The sequence below is a fragment of the Mus musculus genome, chromosome 8 (assembly GCF_000001635.26).
Source record: "Mus musculus strain C57BL/6J chromosome 8, GRCm38.p6 C57BL/6J".
Taxonomy (NCBI): domain Eukaryota; kingdom Metazoa; phylum Chordata; class Mammalia; order Rodentia; family Muridae; genus Mus; species Mus musculus.
In genome coordinates, this window is record NC_000074.6 from 3,196,744 (window position 1) to 3,217,899 (window position 21,156).

Genomic DNA, 21,156 nt, shown 5'->3' on the forward strand with positions numbered 1-21,156 from the left:
GAGGGGAAAGAGAAGAAAACTCCAGCCATCATGGCTGTGCTGGCTTGAATGAGAATGACCCCCAGAGGCTCATATGTTTGAATGCTTAGTCTCCTGTTAGTCAAACAGGAAGTCCCTGCAAAGAGGCCAGGATAGGTCATTGTTTGAAGAAGTGAAAATAAAACCTAGATGGCATTGGAGACCCCAAGATGTTGGAGATGCCAGAGTTATGGGGTATCTACCAAGGAGAGCTGCCCAAGGGAGAGAAATGTGTTGCATCAGCAAAGCTGGGAAGAAAGAGCCGCCTAATAGAGAGTTTGGAGTTTGCCATTATGGGCTTCAGACTTGCTTTGGTCCAGTATTTGCTCACCATCCTCCTCTCCTCCCTTCTGGAATGGCAATTATATTCTGTGCCACTGTATGTTGCGTATAATGTATTTTACAGGGGTTACAGTAAAGAGATTGCCTTGAATCTCAGAAAAGACTGGTTTTTTAAACAGTGTTGAGACTGCGATTATTGAATATGGGGGATTTTGAAGTTGGATTGAATGGATTTTGTGTTATGATATGTCTATAAGGCTATAGAGGCCCAGGAGTGGAGCACTGTAGTTTGAATAAGAATGGTCCCCACAGGCTCATAAATTTAAATGCTTAATCCCAAGTAGGTGTGTTTGGGAAGAATTAGGAGGTGTGGCCTTGTTGGGGGTGTGGCCTTGTTGGAGGAAGTGTGTCACTAGGGGTGGAATTTGAGGATTAAAAGTCCATGTGGGCCCAGTGGCTCTCTTTTCTCTGCCTCTGCCTGTGGATCAGAATATAAGCTCTCAGCCTGTCTCTCTGCCTCTGTGGTTCCCACCATGATGATGACAGCCTAGGCTTCAGAAGGAAATTAAGCCAGCCCCAATTAAATGCTTTTCTTTATAACAATTGATCATATGTCTCTTCACAGCAATAGAGCACTTCTATCCTCAGCACTGAAAAAAATAGGAAAGATGGATCCCTGAGGTTCTTACACAGCCTATAAAGCCAACTGTTGGGCTTTAGGCAGAAAAAAAAAAAATCTAGCAAAAGAAAACTAGTGGATGGTGTCCAGGGAATTATACTTGAGGTTGCTTTCTGGCTTCCAGAGACACATGGATGTCTATCCATAAACACACATACACACATGCACATACATGCACACATACACACATCTATACCTGCCTTTTGTATTTCAAAACTCCTCTCACAGAAAGCTGTAGCTCAACAAACAACAATGGCACCTTCCTGGCAGCTAGGGTAGTGGCTGCCAGAGGGGACCCTGGGGGCAGCTGCTGGGGATCTAAGAATGAAGCAACTTACACGATGCCTGGTCCCCATTGGTCTTCAGGGCAATGTCGTTCCTCTCCTGACGGCCCTTAGTTCCGGAGACTTCTTCCATCTTGTGAATTTCAGACAAGCAGAGTTTCGGGTTGTAATGGAAGAAGAGCTTGCCCTGAGTGATGGTGAGGTTGTGTTTGCTCCAGTCCCAGAGTTGCCTCAGGTTCTGGTTGTCCAAGGCATAAAAAGAATAGTTCCTACAGGGACACACACAACTAGTTACTCAAAACCAATGTTCTTAGTTCGAGGATGGCAGGTGCCACAGAGTGCACTAAGTGGGTTATAATTTTATTTTAAAAAAGAAGAAATGAACTTGAGAGGGAGGTAGGGTGAGGTAGGGTGGGGTGGGGTGGGGTGGGTCTATGTGGAATATGAGGAATGCATGGGGGTGATTATGATCAAAATACATTCTATGTACAGACACAAAAAAATCTTTGGGAATATGGAAAACAAAGAAGTTGTTTTCATGGAGTGTATAACATGCTCCTAGAATCCCCGAATAAAGGATTGGTAGTGTGACTAAGGGATAGAGCCCCTGCCTAGAATCTTCCATTGAGGACTGAGGGCATGGGTGAGGAGTAATGTAACCAGAATCCTCCAGTGAGGGCCTGGGATATAGCTCAGTAGTAGAGACCCTGCCTATAATCCCCTACTCCACAATGGTAAGAGTGCTTACTTAGCATGTACCAAGTACTAGATACAACTCTTGGTATGGCAAAATAAGAGAGAGAAGAAAAGAAGGAGATGGAGAAGAAAGCAGAAGCAAAGGAGGAGAGAGAAAGAGAGAGAGGGGCAGAGGGGGAACAGGGGTGGGGGTCAGACTGGGCTTGGGAGGAGAGAAAATTCAAGCACAAGCATATGAGCTAAACCCAGGGAAAGAGCAAAGTAGTGCTATTTACCTAGCAGTTTTGAGGAAACACCCTTGCAATAAAATGAACCCTTGAGTCTACTGTATACTAAATCAAGATCATGAATATATATCCTTCTCTGGAAGAAGGAGGAAGGAGAAAGAGAAGCAGGAGGAGGAGGAAGAAAGAGGAGGAGAAGGAAGAAGACAAAAAAGAAAGAGAAGGGAAAAAGAGGAGGAAGGGGGGAAAAGGAAGAAGGAGGCAGAAGAAGGAAGAAAGAAGAGGAAGAAGGTAGAAGGAAGAGGAGGAGGAAAAAGGAGAAAGAGGGAGGAGGGAGAAAGAAGAGAAAGAAGAAGAGGAAGGAAGAAGAAGAGAAGGAAGAAAAAAGAGGAGGAAGGGTAGGAAGAAAGAGAAAAACCAGAGAGGAGGAAGAAGAAAGAGGAAGAGAAGGAAAGAGGAAGAAAGCTGAAGAAAGAAGGAGAAGGAAGAGGAAGAAGAGAAAGAAGCAGGAGGAGAAAGAAGAAAGAGGCGGAATAAGAAGAAGAGAGGAGGAAGATCAGGAAGAGGAAGAAAAGGAGGAAGAAGAAAGAGAGAAAGAAAGAAAGAGAGAGAGAGAGAGAGAGAGAGAGAGGGAGGGAGGGAGGAAGGGAGGGAGGGAGGGAGGGAAGGAGGAAGAGAAAGAAAGAAAGAAAGAAAGAAAGAAAGAAAGAAAGAAAGAAAGAAAGAAAGAAAGAAAGAAAGAAAGAAAGAAAGGAAGGAAGGAAGGAAGGAAGGAACGAAGGAAGGAAGGAACGAAGGAAGGAAGGAAGGAAGGAAGGAAGGAAGGAAGGAAGGAAGAGAGGGGGGGCAGAGAAAAGAGGGAGGGAAGGAAGGAAGGAAGAAAGAAAGACTCTAGGTTATACAATCCCTATGGGCATTACAGAGCTCAAGGTTTTATATATTCTTGATGAGTTTTATTAGAGTTGTGTTTTGAAACAACTAGCAGCCTACTAGCAAGTGATGAGTAAGGAAAGAACCTGGACCTCCATAAATGACACAGAAGCCATACCCTGTGTACCATATGAACAGGCTAGTAATTCTAAACTGCCTTGAAAGAGGTAGAAAAAGGCATTGGAGATATAGCCTGGTTTGTAGAGTGCTTGCCTGGTACTCAAAGGCCATGAATTCCATCCCATCACTGTATACTCCAGGAGATATAAGCAGAAGGATCAGAAGTTCAAGGTCATCAGAACAAGTACAAGGCTAGCTTGGGCTAAACGAAAATGAGTCTTGATCTGATAGATAGATGATAGATAGAAAGATAGATAGATAGATACATTTTCAAAGAGGTACCGCAAAAGGGAAGATGAAAAAATTCTGGGTTGTTTAAATTAATGATTCTAAATTTGAACATTTGAGACATAATGGGCTAGGTAAGTTTTAAGTTGGGACCTGGAACACTGAAAGTCTCATTCATGACTTATATAATAATTCTACTGGACAGCTCTGGTTGTTTCCAGAAAGTCCAGCCAATCAAAAGGCCCCAGCTAAAATTAAAAAAAAAAAAAAAAGAAAATATTTGTGACAGCATGAGCAGGTGGTTATTTTAGGGGAATAAATTTAAACATGGTGATCTTGGTTCTCAAACACCTTTCCATCCGTCTTTTCTATGCCCTTTCTCAATCACAAAGGTTTGAAAAGATAGATATATGTTCTTCCCACCTCCCTCACAGCTATCCAGAAACAACCATGTGACCCAGGTCTGGCAAATAAAATAGAAACAGAAATCAAGTTTGGGGATAAAAACTATGGAAGGTTGCAAACATGTTTGGCTTGTGTTTGTGCTACATTCCTGTTTGTTTCTTTGTGTTTTAAATGGTTTTGAGAAATTCTCTCTCTCTCTCTCTCTCTCTCTCTCTCTCTCTCTCTCTCTCTCTCTCTCCCTCCCTCCCTCCTCCACCCCCCACCCCATCCATTGGCTGGCCTTAAAAACCACTACACTGACCAGGCCAGGCTGGCCCTGAGATCAGCCTGTTTCCACCTCTTAAGTCCTGTGATTAGAGGTGCATATCTGCAACCTAGTTGTATGATTTTGCTTTAAGACAGTATGGATTGGCCATACTGTCCTTTTGCCCCTTCCCCTGTTTGCTGTTGGTTTTTCATCAATGAGACTGAGTACAGGGTACCCATTCTGTGCCCACAAGAAATAGAATCTAACTTCTCCATCTCATTTCTCAATGACCCTCTACAGACTTCTTGCTCATGAGTCCATCCCCACTTTTTAAACACCACATTCAGGACTTCTATTTGTTTGAGCAACTTAAGCAAGGACTGTGGGACCTAAAGGAGAGCAGAGCAAAGAAGAATTCCAGAAACAAGGATAACTAGGATCAGAATCTGAGGTTCCCAGTGGTCACCCGAGACAATCTACAGAGACAGGCTTAAGGTTGTGGATAAAGAGAGAAGTCAAGACTGAATACTGCAGCTTAGGTAGGACAAGATCCCAAGACATGGGCCATGACTAGGAGCCCAGGTTGACAACTCAAATAGAAAATAGAGACTGAGAGGAAAATTAGGAAGGACCACCTGGGGGTGGCTGGAAGGATGCCTTAAAGAGGTGGAATTCCAGGACTCGGAAAGATGAGCATCTCAACAAAGAGCAGGTATGTTCTCTGCTAAGTGAACAAAATGTCTTGTTGGTGGAAGTGGGAATGGAAGAGAAGGGACCATGAACATGAGACCTTATGTTGAACCTTCTACAAGGTTGATTATTTCATTACAATCTCAATGACCATGGAGAGGTTAGAATGTTGCAGGTCCAAAGTCTAATTACACTTAATCCTGGTCTGACTTTAGCCCTCTTAATAGCCACTCTTACCCACCTCTTCATCTGACCTAACCTCCTTGTGACTAGCATGTAAACCTTTTGGAATGTACTAGTGTAGCAGACCATCAGCTTCCATCAACCAAAACACTAAGATGACCTCTGAGGCCTATAGCAGAGATTTCCCTGGTTTTCTATTACTCGCCTCTTTGATGTTCATACCAATGTATTTTAAAGGTGACCTGTTTATGACTTTGTGTTCTATTAGTATAAAAATATCCTGAGACTGTTACCACATTGGAATATGTAATTTGGGATAACGTTTATCAATGTTCCTGGGTCAAGCTGCTCATAATTGGTTCCAGGATAAACTATCTCTTATCCCTTTAAGGTGATAGTTTTGAATTGACAGAACCAATTGGAAAGTTTCCAAACATGGCTGTGGCCAGGAAATTATCACAGTGTAGTTTTGACAGGTGTACACATTATTAGTAAATCCCAGCCAGTACCATCTGGCTTCTCTAGAAAGACTATAAAGTAGATTTTGTGGAGACAGAGGCAGGCAGATTTCTGAGTTTGAGGCCAGCCTGGTCTACAAAGTGAGTTCCAGGACAGCCAGAGCTATACAGAAAAACCCTGTCTCGAAAAAAAACAAAAACAAAAAACAACAACAACAAAAGTAGATCTTTCTTGTTAAATGGACATTCACAAATGTTACAGGCATTTTCACCCAACAGATGCTTCAATTTGGTTCAGTTGGATTATAAAAAACAAAAGTCCTAAATTCTTATGTGTGTGTGTGTATGTTTGCACACACTCACACATGCATGGCTGAGCATGTGCATGAGTGTGTTCACAAGTGTGGAGGACAGAGGAAAACCTGGCTGCCACTCCTTAGGCCTGATCCACCCTGGTTTTCTGAGTCAAGGTCTCTCACTGGCCTCAAACCTGATAAACAGGTAAAGATTGACTAGCCAGGAAGCCCCAGACTCTGTGTGCCCAACACTACTAGGCCTGCCTTTTTTCTAAACCTGTAATCAAATTCAGGTCTTAATGTAGCAAAGTAAGCAGTTTATCCAGAGAGCCATCTCCCGTTTCCTACGTTGTTCTCCTAACTCATGAGTTTCTTGGTTGGCAGTCTCAAACACAGGCTCACATACCCAATTTCCAAGGTCTCTCCTCGAATCAGATGTAGCTTCCTGAAGAAAGAAAGTGATACCAGAGCATAGGAGCGGCGGATCTTTAGAAATCCCGAAATTTCTTCAATGAGGCCAAGGTTAGCCTCCAGCTCAGCTGCCAGGTTGTCTGCAAAAAGGAGGAAATGCCCATGAGTATCTACAGAAGAGTTTTATCTTGTGTGTGTGTGTGTGTGTGTGTGTGTGTGTGTGTGTGTGTGTGTTGTGTGTGTTGTGTGTGTGTGTATGTGTGTGTGTTTGTATGTGTGTTTATAAATGTGTGTACGTGTGTTTGTGTGTGTAAGTATGTGTGTGTATGTGTGTGTATTTGTGTGTATGTTTATATGTGTGTTTATATGTGTGTATGTGTGTATATTTGTGTGTGTTTATACCTGTGTATGTGTATGTGCATGTTTGTGTGTGTTTGTATGTGTATGTGTTTGTATGTGTGTGTATGTGGGTTTGTATGTGTGTGCATGTTTGTGTGTATTTGTGTTTGTATGTGTGTGAGTATGTGCATGTTTGTGTGTGTGCTTGTATGTGTGTGTATGTATGTGTTTGTATGTGTGTGTGCGCGGGGCGGGGGTGTGCATGTGTGGGCTTGTGTGCACGTGCACGCGCACTCCTGCAAACCTGTTAATCCCAGCACTCAGGATGTGAAGGTAGGAGAAGTGATGAGTTTAAAACAAATCTACAATACGGCACGTTTGCTTTTATTTTATTTATTTCTATTTTTGAAACAAAGATATGTTTGTCATGTCAAGAAGCCCAAGTTTGCTTCAAATCTACTCTTCACCTAAAGATAACTTTGAATTTCTGATCTTGCTGTCTCTACAATTCTCCCAGTGCTGTGATTATTTCACCAGTATGCCATAGTGACTTAGTACGGAGGACTAAAACCCATGAATCCAGGAATGCTGGGCTCTACCTACCTTCACACTACCCATAGCAAAGTTTTTGTTTTGTTTTGTTTTGCTTGTTTTGTTTTGTTAGTTTTAGCTTGGAGCCTTTATTTACCTCTTTGATATGGGGTCTCATGTAGTCTAGGCTGACTTCAAACTCACATTTGAACAACTTCTACCTCCATCTCTTGAGTGCTTGGCTAGCAAGTGTATACCAGCAGCCTTGGTGCATATTAGTAAGAAGAGATTCCTGGGGCTGCAGAGATGGCCCAGAATTAATTACGAGAATCAGGTGCTATCACAGAGGGCCTGGGTTCAGTCCCCACATCCACATGGTAACTCACAGTCATCTCTAACTGCAGTTCCAGGGTATTATATACCCTCTTTTTTTGTGGACACCTCATATACACCATGTATATACATATACCCAGACAAAACACTCATACACATAAAAATATAAAGAATAGAGATTCCTGCTGCAGATTGCAAAATAAGAATTTCAGGCAGAGGTAGAGCCATAAAATTTTCATTTTGGATTTTAAGGCAACTCCTGGTATAAGTCTCTCATTTGGGGGCCACTAAAGGATGTGTCACTTTGCATGTTATGTTGTTTTATTTCTTTGGACAAGATTATGTCATCTAGGCTAGACTGAACTTGCTAGATTAAAGCAATCCTCCTGCCTCAGCCTCCTGAATAGCTGAGACCACAGGAACAAAGTAAATTTGGCCGTGAAAGTTAAGAGGGGAATGTGTGGAATACCCTGAGCTGTGCACTTCCCTGCTCACAGCTCATAGGAAGTGGGGGATGCTCCAAAATACTCACTGCCCCCTCGGATGTTGATGATCAGGCTACCGTTGATCACAGTGCAGCCTCGGAGCTCCTGGGCAGATGTCACAGAATCAATGGTCTTCTCACCTTCGAGGATTTGGCAGACCTTAGGGCAGGGTCCCAGACATGGGGTGCACATCAAGCTGAGAGTGGAGCACAGGCAAAGAGATCAATGAGGTGCACAGGGTTCCCTCACCCCGTCATTTGGAATACAGCACTCTTCACAGGAACCCAGTGGCAACCTCAGTCTGTTACTCTAAAGTGGATGTGCTGAGCTCAGCAGTTGAGCTAGCTAACTTTTAACTGTCAGCAGGATATAGCCTAGAGTCATCATGAGGGGGATCTCAGTTGAGGAATTGCCTAAATCAGATTGGTCCATGACTATACTGTGGGGAGTTATCTCGATTGTTGATTGATGGGGGAGGGTCCAGCCCACTGTGGGTGGCCATTTCCAAGGCAGGTGGGCCTGGTCTATCTGAGAAAGCTAGCTGCACATGAGCTAGAAACAGAGTCAACTAGCATCACTGCTCTATGGCAGTGGTTTTCAGCCTGAGCACTGCTACCCCTCTGTTGGTCACATATCAGAGATCCTACCTATCAGATATTAACATTATGACTCATAACAGTAGCAAAACTACACTTATGAAGTAGCAGATAAATAATTTTATGGTTATAGGTCATTACAACATGAGGATCTGTATAAAAGGTTCGTGCTAGGAAGGTTGAGAAACTCTGTTTTGTGGTTTCTGCTTTATGTTTCTATTTGACTTCACTCTGTGACAGAATGTAACCAAGCAGTATAAGCTGAAACAAACCTTGTCCTCCCCTAAGCTGCCTTTGGTCAGAGTGTTTTATCACAGCAAGAGAAAGTTCACTGATATAGTATTCCAAATATTTGACACCAAATATGTCTTCACAGTGGTCATGAGGCAACCTTGGGCAGTATACGATGCAGAGCCAGATTCCCAACTGGTGCTCAGTACCAACACCATCTCATCTCTAAATTGCCACAATCAAAATTATTCCCAGGCATTGTCAACCTTCTCCTACAGTTTTTAAATGGCCAATTATCCCCTTAAAATTCATTGCCCAGGGTTTAAGGGAGTGTTCAGACCATGGAATATTCACCTCATAAATATGAGAACCTCAGTTGAACCCCTATAGCCCACCTAAAAATGTCAGGCATTGGCTGGAAAGACAGCTCATAGGGTAAAGGTACCTGCTTGCAGCCAAGCCTGCTAACCTGAGTTCAATCCCTGGGCCCAACAAAGTGAAAGAAGGAAAGCAAGTTCTGAGAACTGAGCACCACATACTAACCCTGTGCGCGCGTGCGCTTGCACGCACACACACACACACACACACACACACACACACGCATAAAAAATAAATACATACGCAATGAAAGGTTTTCTTGGAAATATCAAACACTGTTAGATATTGGTAAGAGTAGTACTGAGGAAGGAGAGAGAATCCTGGGGTTTGCTGATCAGGTAGCCTAGCCTAATAGGTCAGGCTCAGGGTCACTGGGAGACCCTATCACAAAGAAAGTAGGTGAAATTCTGAGAATAATATCTGAGGTTGTCCTCTGATCTCCCTACACCCACTCACAAATAGCTGCATACACACAAACACACAAAATTCCTTTCCTGGTATAAAAAACTTCCTTCATTCCCTGCACAGGGCAGATCTGACAGCACCACACCTCTCCAGTGCTGGTATAACAAGCACAGACCACCATGTCCACCTTTCCCAAGGGTGCTAGAGATCAAACTGAAGTCCACATTTTACCAACCCTGTCACCTCACTAGTCCTATAAAGTTTGTCTTGGAGTCTCTAGGCACGGTTGATAGAATCATTGATCACATGATAGAACTTTATGTTCATATGCATGTGATGTGTAGGCGTGTGTGTGTGTGTGTGTGTGTGTGTGTGTGTGTGTTGGGGGTACATACACACCTTTATGGAGATCAGAGGTCAACTTTGGGTGTCATTCTTCAGGAGCCTTTTAGCTTGTTTTTGAGATAGAATCTTCCATTGAACCTGGAACTTGCTGTGTGGCTGGCTGGCCAGGGAGCTCCACGGACCATCCTGTTTCCTACCCAGCACTGGGGTCATAAGTGCATGCCACCATGCCCAGGTTTCCAAAAGGAAAGTGTGTACATTTCTGAACTCAGGTCTCTGTATTTGCCTGCTAATGGAGCTAATTCTCCAGTTCCCCAGCCTTGGAAGCCTGACTCCTTACCTGCCTCTGCTCTTCCTAGAGGACATAGAATATAAAAAGTCTCAACCATCAGGTTACATAGTTGGCCCCACGTGGGTGTGGTGAATATGCACATATAGTTACAATGTTCTAGTGATGAGATGGCTCATTAGGTAAAGGTGCTTACCTCGAAGCTGAATTCAATCCCCAGGACCCACATGGTGAAAGTAAAGAGCTCATCCATCCAAAGTTATCCTCAGAGCTCTACATGTTTGCTTTGGTTTCCTCTCCCATAAATCAGTATGTGCATAAATAAAATATGTAAAAATTCAGCACTTGAAGGATCCAAACAGACAACATTGCGGACATTGCAAGTTTGAGTTTAACTGTTAACCCTTAGATGGACAAAAAAGTATAACCACAGAGGTATAGAGAAGTAGGGGGTAGGGGAGGATCTCTAAAGGAAGGGAAAATGGGATATATAATTATGGATTGGGGAGAGAGGGGAAAAGAAACTGGGACAAAAAGATTCAGGGGGGAAGGGAAGAGGAGGGCAAGAGAGAGAATACAGCGAGGAACTGCTAACACTAAGAGAATTGGAGGTGTCATATGGAAACCTACTACAATGGACACTCTTTCAAATGCATATATAAATAAATCTTTTGGTTTTATTATTTTAAATCTTTAGATCTTGTTATTTGGAATCACCAAACAACAAGGAGATGAAGACCCACCTACACATTTATAGCCACCAAGTAAAAACCTCCAGGGACAAGAATCAGTTACTTCCAATTGTGTTGTTAGACAAAGAAAGGGGCCCTCAAAGAAACTCCCAAACAACTCAGGATATTACCAATAAGACAATTGGTTGTTCTCCACAAACTAATGGTAAAGCCCTATTGTTAAAGACAGCAGCACTGTATCTCTTTGGACATGGGAAAGTCAAGCTCGTTCTTTCTTAGAGCCTTACTCTTGCTCACAATTGCTCCTGGTACTGGAAGGTACTCTGCATGCTACCAGAGGACAAAGATAAACACCAACCAAGCAACAAACCCTTCGATCTACAGTAACTTCCCTGCATGATACCTTGATGCAATAGTGGCATAAAACTTGCAGAGCAACCAACCACTATCTAGTCTATTCGATGAACTAGAACCCATGCCTGATACTGCTAAGGTGGCCAAGAATCTAAGAATAGATAGGTTATGGACCCATGGAAAAACCAATACTATTGTTCTGCTAAAGGAATATAGCAATAACATGACTCTTAGGGACATTCTTTTATACTTGTAGATCAGTCTCTCTCGGTCATCATCAGAGAAGTGTCCTCCTATAGGAGCTGGGAAAAATACAGACACTCACACCTAGACAATGTGCAGAGAGTCATCATTGTGGTTTTGGTGAGCATTAAAAAAAATGCCTATTATTTAAAGCCAACATCTTTTTCTTCTTTAGAATGTATTATGTAAGCATGTGTGCCCATGTGGAGTTCCACAGATGATTTTGGATATCCTCCTGGATTGCTCTCTATTATATATGTGTATGTATGTATATACATATAGATGATACATACATAGATAGATGATACATACATAGATAGATAGATAGATAGATAGATAGATAGATAGATAGATAGGTTAGATTTGTCGGGGGTGACTGTGTGTGTGAGACTGTGTGTGTATTTATGTGTATGTGACTGTGTGTGTGTGACTGTGTGTGTATATATATGTGTGTGTATGTGTGTGTGTATATGTGTATATATGTATATGTGTGTGTGTATATATATATATATATATATATATATATATATATAGAGAGAGAGAGAGAGAGAGAGAGAGAGTCATGTACACATCACAGCCTGTAGTATGCCTGCAGTATGCAGGTCAGAGGGAAAAACTTTGGAAGTCAGCTTTCTCCTTCTATGGGTCTTAAGGTTTCAAGCTCAGAATGTCAGGCTTGGTGGCAAGCACCTTTATCTGTTGAGCCATCTCACCAGCCCTCCATATAGACTGAGGTAGGATTCCCTCTTCTGAACTCAGAGCTCATCAATTAGCTAATGTAGATAGCCAACCTGTCTCCACCTTCTAAGGCTGAGATAACAAGTGGGCCAACATGCAGCCTGGAGTGGATTCTAAGGATCTGAATTCCTGCTTTCTCTGGTGGGTCATCTTTCCAGCCCTAAAGGCAATGTCTTTTAAACAAAGGTCTTGACATCAGTCCCTGATCTTTCTTAAAAACTGAAATAGATAAATAGAATGATGTTTGCTTCTCCAATCTTCCTGATAAACCTCCTTCTGCCCTTGAAGTAATAAAAAATGTAAAAGTCCCATTCAACATGCAGACTGATTTATAGAGGTCTGTCTATTTGGGCCAACAATTCTTGCTGTTTTGTTTCTTTGGTTTTTTTTTTTTTTAATAATGAGCAAAACAAAACATATTGTACTTTCAGGTTTCATAAACACTTAAAAAAAAAAGTTCACAGGAGCTAAAATAAAGATTGTTTTCCTTCTTGCCCTTTCTACTCAGGGAAATAAAATTTCCCACCAAAATCAAAACACTCTTTTTTGCTCACTTACTTGGCTAGTGCCCAAGTCTGAGAGGAAGAATTTTGACGTCAGCAGGTCAGCTCAAGGCCTTGCAATGTGCGTCTGTTTCTGATTTGGTTTTCTGTTCTTTGCTGGACATCCTCCCCCCAACCCCTCCCTTTTCTCAAATCCTAAAACAAAAACCAAGAAATTTAAAAATCAACAACTCGGTGAAGGTCCCAGACACCAAAATATCTCATCCAAGAAGTTAAGGTCCTGAACAAATGACCTGGTGTGTGTGTGTGTGTGTGTGTGTGTGTGTGTGTGTGTGTGTGTGTGTGTGTGAAGCCTGACTTAAACCACCAAAGAGAAAGAAAACCCTGTTTCTCACCCAAGTGGTAGGAAATGGCTTGATGGTGCTTATCTTGGAAGAACAGCGAAGCCCTGGAAACAGTGTAGGTGTAAGCCCTCCCCTCCTTAAGACAGTATGCCCCAACTTGTGTCGGAGTCAGGTGGGGTAGGCTATGAACTGCACAGCCATCTTCCTAGTATTACAGTGAGTCACTGAGCCAAGGAGGAGGAGGCAGGTGAAACAAAAAAATTCCATCTTCAGCTCACTCTGCGCAGCACTCAGAAATGAGATGTTCAGGCAAAGAACCAAGTCACTTCTGATCAAGTCCATCATCAAAGCCCAGGACACAAAGAGTATAAAACAACAACAAAAAAATGCTACTGAGAGTGTGTAGATCCCTCAGTTGGCAAAATATTTGCTGTACTCATGAGGGCCTTGGCTTGCTTCCCCAGCACCACATAAAAAAACCAGGACGAAAGTCATACCTGCAATCCCAGCACTGGGGAGGCAGACACGGAAGGAGCCCAAGCTCTGGATCTGGAGAGGAAACTTTTCTCAGAAACAAAAGTGAGGGTTGGGGACATGGCCCAGTGGTCTGGAGAGCTTGCTGCTCTTCCAGAGAACCTGAGTCCCATTCCTTGTGCCCATGTGGAGGCTTACATTCACCTGTAACTTCTGCTCAAGGGGATGGATCTGATGCACTCACTGGCCTCCCCAGACACCTCCATGCACACAAAACACTGTATATATATACATGCACATAAATAAGAATAAAGTATTTTTAAAACTAAATAACATGGAGAGTGATTGAGGAAAGCATCCAGCATCAACCACTGGTCTACACATACACACACACACACACACACACACACACACACACGTCTACACAGGTGAACACATACACACACCTGTACTCACCTGCAACATGTGCCCAAACACACAAATATGCACACACAAGAGCTCAACTATACACATGTGCTCATTTGCATACACATGTCTCCATAAAAGTGAACACATAAACACATACAGACACATGCCCACCTTCACATACATGAACACATATACATACCCACACCCACCTTCATACACCCATGCACACACATAATGCATAAACACATACAAGCATGTGTGCACGCATCCACCTGGACACAGATGCCCGCACACATACCCACTTTGTGCATTACATGTGTGCACGTGTGTATGTACCCATCTGCATATACATATGGCACACACACACACATGAACACATACAGAATTTTTAAAATATAAGTGGTAGTTATCAACAGCAAGCCCATTCTTGCCCAGCACATTCTGGTTTGGCACAGGGTTTTTTTCCTGTGCAGAGTAGGAGGGATGAGGAGGGTTATTTCTTTCTGATTTTTTTGTTTGGTTTGGTTTTTTTGAGACAGAATCTCATGCAGCTCAGGCTGGCTTTGAACTCTCTATGTAGCCAAGGATGACTCAAACCTTCTGATCCTCATGCCTCTACCTTCCAAATGCTAGGATCACTGGCATGTGCCACCAGTCCTGGATCTAGTGAGAGACCACTGTTTGATGCTGGGGAATGCATTCTAGCAAAAGAGCTACATCTTCAGCCTCTTTAACAGCATCTTTGAGCATAGCACCAGCTTCCAATTCCTTCCCCAGACCCTCATCCAGGACTTACTTGCTGGAATTCATGGTATAGCCAGACGGGCACTCGGGGATGCACTTATTGTTGTGAATGACGTATTGGTGGCAGCCAGGCTTCCGAGAGTTCCTGCATTTGAAGTGAAGGTCTTGGCAGAAGCTGAAGTTCACACAGCGCCAGTCCTGGAAGTGATAGTAGGGTGGCGGGCAGGTCTCCACACACTGACCATCCAGATAGAAGTTGCGACAGGCCACACACTTGGTGGGGTCATCAGGTTCCGAACAGTTGCCCAGGCACTCTTTGTGGCAGCACAGGCCTTCAGCTGTGCAGCCATGTGACTTACAGATGGTTGGGCAAACTGGAGACAAGAAGGAAAAACGAAACAGCTGGTCAAGGACTCTGTCCAATTTTGTCTGCACAAACGGCCAAACAAAATAATAACAATAAAAGCCACGCTTAAACAGTGCTTGACACGTGTCTGACTGGTCTGTGAACAGAAAGGGCAGTAGCCCCCGCAAAGCAGCTCCACACTTGGCAAAAATTAACCAAACACCTGAGGAAGAGAAGGCAAGAGACCTGACTCACTGCATTCACCAGTTACTACCATCAACTTCAGGCTGCTAACAGGAAGCCAAGAAACCAAGTCCTTGGCAGGAGACACAATGTAACACACTACTAAATAGTGTTTCCTATAGTCCATACAGTCTATGTCTAAGATAGATACAGTCGCAATAACTTCAAGGGCACACAGACTTTTTTCATGCTATGCCTGATGGCTGGAGGGATGGCTTAATAGTAGCCAGCACTTCTTGTCTTGCAGAGGACTTGAGTTCAGTTCCCAGCACCCAGAACAAGCAGGTGGTTCACTTTTAACTCCAGCTCCAGGGGATCCAATGCCCTCTTCTGGGCTTCGCAGGTACCTGTTCATGTTTCATATGCACACAAATAAGTAAATATTTTCTAAATGCCATACCACAGCTAAAAGGTGGTTATTATTTATTTTAAATGTGATTTGTTTTAATTATAGGTTTATATAATTTTATTTTATTTATTGCCTTAATTACTTATGTGTGTGTGTGTGTGTGTGTGTGTGTGTGTGCGTACTACTGCATTGTTGGGGATGGAACCCAGAACTTGCAAATGTTAGACCTGGTTTTTAACCACTGAGCTATACCCCAGTCCTCAATGGTGGACTCTAGGTAGGCCCTCTACAACTGACCCATACTCCCAATACTCCACTGGGAGATTCTAGGCAAGAGCTCTACTACTGAGATACACCCTCTGCCCTTATATGTATTTATTTGCAGACAAGTTGTCATTAAGCTATGAAGGCTCTCTTTGAGCTCACTCTGAAATGCGTGTTAGCCTTGCACTTGCCACCCCCGTGCCTCAGGACCTGTACGCACACCATGCTCTGTTGAAACATGAGTGAGGGATCCTGTTCCTGAAGAAGGAGGAGGCCCGCCAGGTGGAGGCACAGCTTGAGCCTCAACTTTTGGCTAGAGAGGCTTTCTTGTTTGACGTCACTGAATTTGTCCATGGGAGGCTGGTCTCGAACCCTTCTATCCCATTACCTCATTGTTCAACACTTTCCCCCCAGGAGACACAGGCATATGTGTGGAGGGGTGTCACCATTGTCAGAGCACAACCTCTATCAGTCCTCACCTTCTATCTTGTCTGAGACAAGGTCTCTGTTGTTTGCTACTGTGAGATTATATACTTGTGCCACAGAGCTCAGCTTTGTATGGGTTCTGGAGATCTGGACTCATGTTGTCACACTTGTGTAGCAATAGCTTGGCACTGTGAATCATCTCCCCAGCCCCTTCCTAATCATCTCTTCTTTTCAGCCCTTTGCTTCCTAGGATGCTTGTGAGTATCTGTGGCTTTTACGACTCTACGTATTCCTCTGCTGTGTGCCTAATCTTCCCTCTAAGGTATGTCTCTCTCTTTTTACTTGTATACTCTGGAGCAGGACTGAATAGCCAGGAACCAGATGTCTCCCAAATTCTCAAGTGTAGCTCTCCCAGTATCAAGTGGGTCCCAGTCTACTAGCCTTCCGAACAGTTGCCCAGGCACTCCTTGTGGCAGCATAGGCCTTCAGCTTCAGTTCTCCATACTGTCAGCAACACTGTTCATGTCAACCCTCTACTATGACAGAAATATGAGCTGTCCAATGTGTAGTCCTTTCTCCCCTGTGTAGTTACTGAACACACAAAGCAAAAAAATAAAATAAAATAAAATAATTTAAACTATGGTTAAAAAAAAAAAATACCCTAAGAGCTTCCATCTCTGGCTGCAGATGTGGCTGGGAAGGGTAGGGTGCCCCGAGCATGAACAAGATACTGGGTTTGAAGCATCACCAAAAACAGGTGCGATGGTGCACTTCTGTCATCCAAGAATTCAAGAGGTAGAGACAGGAAAACCAGGAGTTCAATATTTAAGGTGGAGAAAAATAGAAGACACCTGATATCAACCTTAGACCTCCTCTACAGAGAGAGAGAGAGAGAGAGAGAGAGAGAGAGAGAGAGAGAGAGAGAGATGCATGTTTACCACACACATACGTATGTAATTTTTAATGAATTAATTAATGAATAACCACATTTGTCTGGCTGTGTAGCCACCCTCATCAACCATCCACAGAATCTCATAATTTTCCCAAATGGAAACTCTCTGTTCAGGACTCTCACGGCCCGTCCATCGGCCCACAACCCACCTTTCTGCTCTCTCTTGTTTCTCGGAACTTTGGATGAGTGGAATCCTTTATCAGGTCCTCCAAATTTATCCATGGTAGCATATATCAAAGGTTCCTTCTGTTTATTCTTAGGGCTGAATAATATTCAGGAGTGAATCATCTTCACTGACCCACTCATTCAAATGTGGCACTTAAACAGCCTTTATCATTAGGATATTATAAACATGCTTCTATGGACATGGCTATGCAAATGTCTGAGCCCCATTTTCATTCTTCCATGTATCTATTCAGTAGTGGGATTATTGAATATTAAGTACATGCCCTGGGCATGAGCCTGGACAGACAGGATCTCTCACTGAACCTAGAGCTAGACTGGCAGCCAGTAAGCCCTAAAGATCCTCCTGTCTCTCCCCCCAACCTCTCTGATGTTACAGGCATGCTCATGACTATACCCTGCTTTTTACATAGATGCTGAGGATCTGAACTCAGTTCTTCATGCTTGCACATTAACAACTCTTACCCAGCCAACTTCCAAACCCCAACTACGTTAATTCTCTTAACCTTTCCAATGAGCCACCATACTGTTTTCTATAGCCACTAAATTACTTTATATTCCCAACAACCATTCATAAAGACTATGATGGCTCCTGAGGAGCCAAGTGTTTATGGTTCAGTCCAACTCATGGCAAACAGGAGAGGACTGGTTTCCAGGCAGCTAGGACAAGACTCTTAAAGCCCACGCCCAGTGACACACTTCTCTAACAAGGTCACACCTACTTTGACAAGACCACACCTCCAAATAGTGCCACTCCCTGGGCCAAGCATATTCAAATCACCACAGAGACTTCTTAGGGGCTGAAGAAATGTCCTTGAGGATCCTGCAGCCCCACAGACCCTCTCTCCCCTGCCCCAGTGCTGAGACTACAAGCACACTGCCAATCTTGGAACCCAAGGTTCCATGGATGCAGGTCTCTACCCACGAAGCCCCATCCTATTGCAGTCTCTCCGCTTTTCCTTATAGGTACCAACAACAAACCAAGGTACAATTCTGCCACTGTCCAACCAAGGGATCTACTGGACTTACATACAAAGCACAAGTGTGGGATACAGACAGGAGTTAGGGTGACTCAAAGCAGCCAGATCATAGGAAAGCCTCATCCCAGCATAGATTACCACTTCTCTAAAGAGCTGCACAGATGGGGGACTCCCTTCATTAACTTCAACCCTCTCTATACCCTAGCATAAAGACCATGAGGCCATGGAGGGAGGAGCAGCTAGAAAGTGAGGGTTAGGTGTTATTCAGTAATCCACTATACCTTTTCTTCTATGAAGGGACATCAACAGTCAGCGAGCCTTACTGAGGCTAGTGGTGGTGAGGGGAACACTGAATGGCAGGTAGTTGCATCTGCTCTGATGAGGTTGGCCTTTATGCTCAGAGGATAGCATCCTGCAACACCTCGCCTCCCCCTGCCCTCGATCCCCTTTCCTGCAATTATGAGTCCAGGGATACAGAAGGCAAAGCTATGCCAAACAATGTTATCATCATTAGCACTGCTCTGTCTAGGGAGATCTGAGGGCTGAAACTAAATTGGAGGAAGCAATAATGAAAGCAGCCAGTTATCTATGGCTCACAAAGACACAGGCTCCCCTGTACAACACACAGAAGGACAGGAAGGAGCTCATTTCCTGGGCTGGGACTGCAGCTAAGGGTCAGTGTTTTTCATTCACAAGAAGCTTCATCAAAGCTCCAATAAACACTTCCCAAACACATAAGCTCTGCAGCCCATGAAATGCTAAAAGGGCCCAATGCTGCAAACAGAGCCAGGGGCAGACAGCCAGACTAGGCAGTGTGATCTTGCACTTTGCACTGTAGAATTCCATTTATAGGACATCCAGGAAGAAGAAAAGCAAACAACCTGACAAGGCAGACATAGCCCTCTGGCCACTACATCTGGAATTTGGTATGAGCAGGCTGCAAAGGCACCAAGCAACTGGGGGGTTAAGGGAGGGGTGTGACTTTTAAATTTTATTTATTCATATATATAGGGGTGTATGATACAGTTGCAGAGACCAGAGGGAGAGGTCCGGAAGATTTCTTTTCTTCTTTTAATATTTATTTGTTGAAAATTTCATAATGGTATACACTGCATCTTGATCATACTTATCCTCCAGTAGCTCCACCAAGTCCCCTTTTAGATTCCTCCCACATCATATACATCTCTCCCTCACAACTTCACATCTTCTATCTTAAATTTATGATTTACTTTTTAACCTTTTAAAGGCCTTACTTCTTTTTTTTTTCCATATGAAGTTCTCAAAAATCTTTACTACAAATCTTTACCCTGGAGTAGGCCCAGTGAAATTGCAAAATTCAAGAGTACTTAAACAATTATCACAAATGTTCTTTGAAACTTTTACTTTTTATCTAAGTATCTTATCCTTTTTTACTTATTTACACCCAAAACGCTGCCCCCTCCCAGTCTCCCCTCACAGGGTCCCCTCTCCCAAGCGCCTCCCCTTTGAATCTTAGACTGTGGGTTCACCCCGCCCCCTGATATTTCCCATCCTGGTGCATTATGTCTCTATAGGATTAGGGCACATCCTCTCCACAGAGGCCAGACAAGACACTCCTCTGCTATATATGTGTCCTGGGGCCTCGGACCAGCAGCCCATGTATGCATGATCTTTGGTTGGTGACTGAGTCTCTGAGAGCTCCCAGGGGTCCAGGTTATTTGACACTGTTGGTCTTCCTGTGGGGGTTCCTATTCCCCTTAGAGGCCTTATTTCTTTGAAACAAGGTCTCTCACTGAGCCTGGAGCCAGGCTGGAAGCCAACAAACTGCAGGGATACTCCTATGTCCAGACCCACGGCACCAAGGTTACAGGCTGGCATATGGCCACTCAATCCTTTTTACTAAGTGCTAGGGATTCAAACTGAGATCTCAGGCTTGGGCTTTTACCCACTGAGCCATCTCTCCAGCCTTCCCTCTTTATCTTGTCTCTTTCTTTCTGTGTTAGGAACTACACCACAGCCTTGTGCCAAGGCTGGTGGGAACAGGATACCTGGAACCAACAGGGTGAGGACAGGTGAGATACTCTTGAGAAGTTGGCAGAAAAGTACTGAGTAACAGTTATAAAGTTGCAAATCATATGGGGAAGGGGGGGAGGTGCAGAGAGGGGGTGAATACAGATAACACTAGAGGCTGTCCATTTGAGAAAGCTATAAAGGGGAGAAATGGATTGGGGACTAATAAGCCCACCCCTACCCAGGCAGAGATGCTATGCGCAGTTGATGACTGCTGGTGCGAGGAAAGTTGGGAGTTTGGTTATTTTGTTTCCATTTGTTTTACTTTGTTTTCAGGTTCTAGTAGACAGGCCTCACACCCATACACATCCTGAAAGCACTTGCTGGACTCTGTGGATTTAAAACAGAGAATATGAAGTTTGAAGGGAGATGCAGAGAAGAGTTGTGGGTGAATATGACTGAAATATACTTCATGACAGATGAAATTTTCAAAAATATTTAAATTGTAATATATAATTAAAGAGAATTTATAATTAAAAAGAATTATAAAGGAGAAATAGTTGAGATACAGTTCGGTTTGTTCTTCTGGATTTTGTTCTACTTTCTTTGCAATGATGCTGAAGATGGGTGCCAGGGCTCCGTACCTACTAAGCTACTGTTTTAGCCCAAGGAGCTAAGTGTGTCATTCGCATCCAAACACTGAACAGTGTATGCAGACATCAGAACATCAGATGGGTCATAGGAGGGACTGCTTGCTATTCTAGCACTGGTAAGATAAGGAAGGCCTGCCTCAGCTACACGTAAGAACCTGTCTCAAAAAAAAAAATTATGAGGTTCTTTT

At 43.5% G+C, this 21,156-nt stretch overlaps 1 protein-coding gene across 4 annotated transcripts in view; it reads right to left on the reverse strand.

Annotated features, from left to right (window-relative positions):
* Window positions 1-21,156, reverse strand: part of Insr (insulin receptor) — a 128,728-nt gene that overhangs the window by 45,822 nt on the left and 61,750 nt on the right. For all 4 annotated transcript variants that reach the window (XM_006508701.1, XM_006508700.1, NM_010568.3 and 1 more), the window contains exons 3-6: window positions 14,636-14,957; window positions 7,887-8,035; window positions 6,147-6,291; window positions 1,318-1,532 (exon numbers count right to left, since the gene is read on the reverse strand). In XM_006508701.1, coding sequence (XP_006508764.1) covers window positions 1,318-1,532; window positions 6,147-6,291; window positions 7,887-8,035; window positions 14,636-14,957 — 831 coding nt within the window. The remainder of the gene's footprint in view (window positions 1-1,317; window positions 1,533-6,146; window positions 6,292-7,886; window positions 8,036-14,635; window positions 14,958-21,156) is intronic.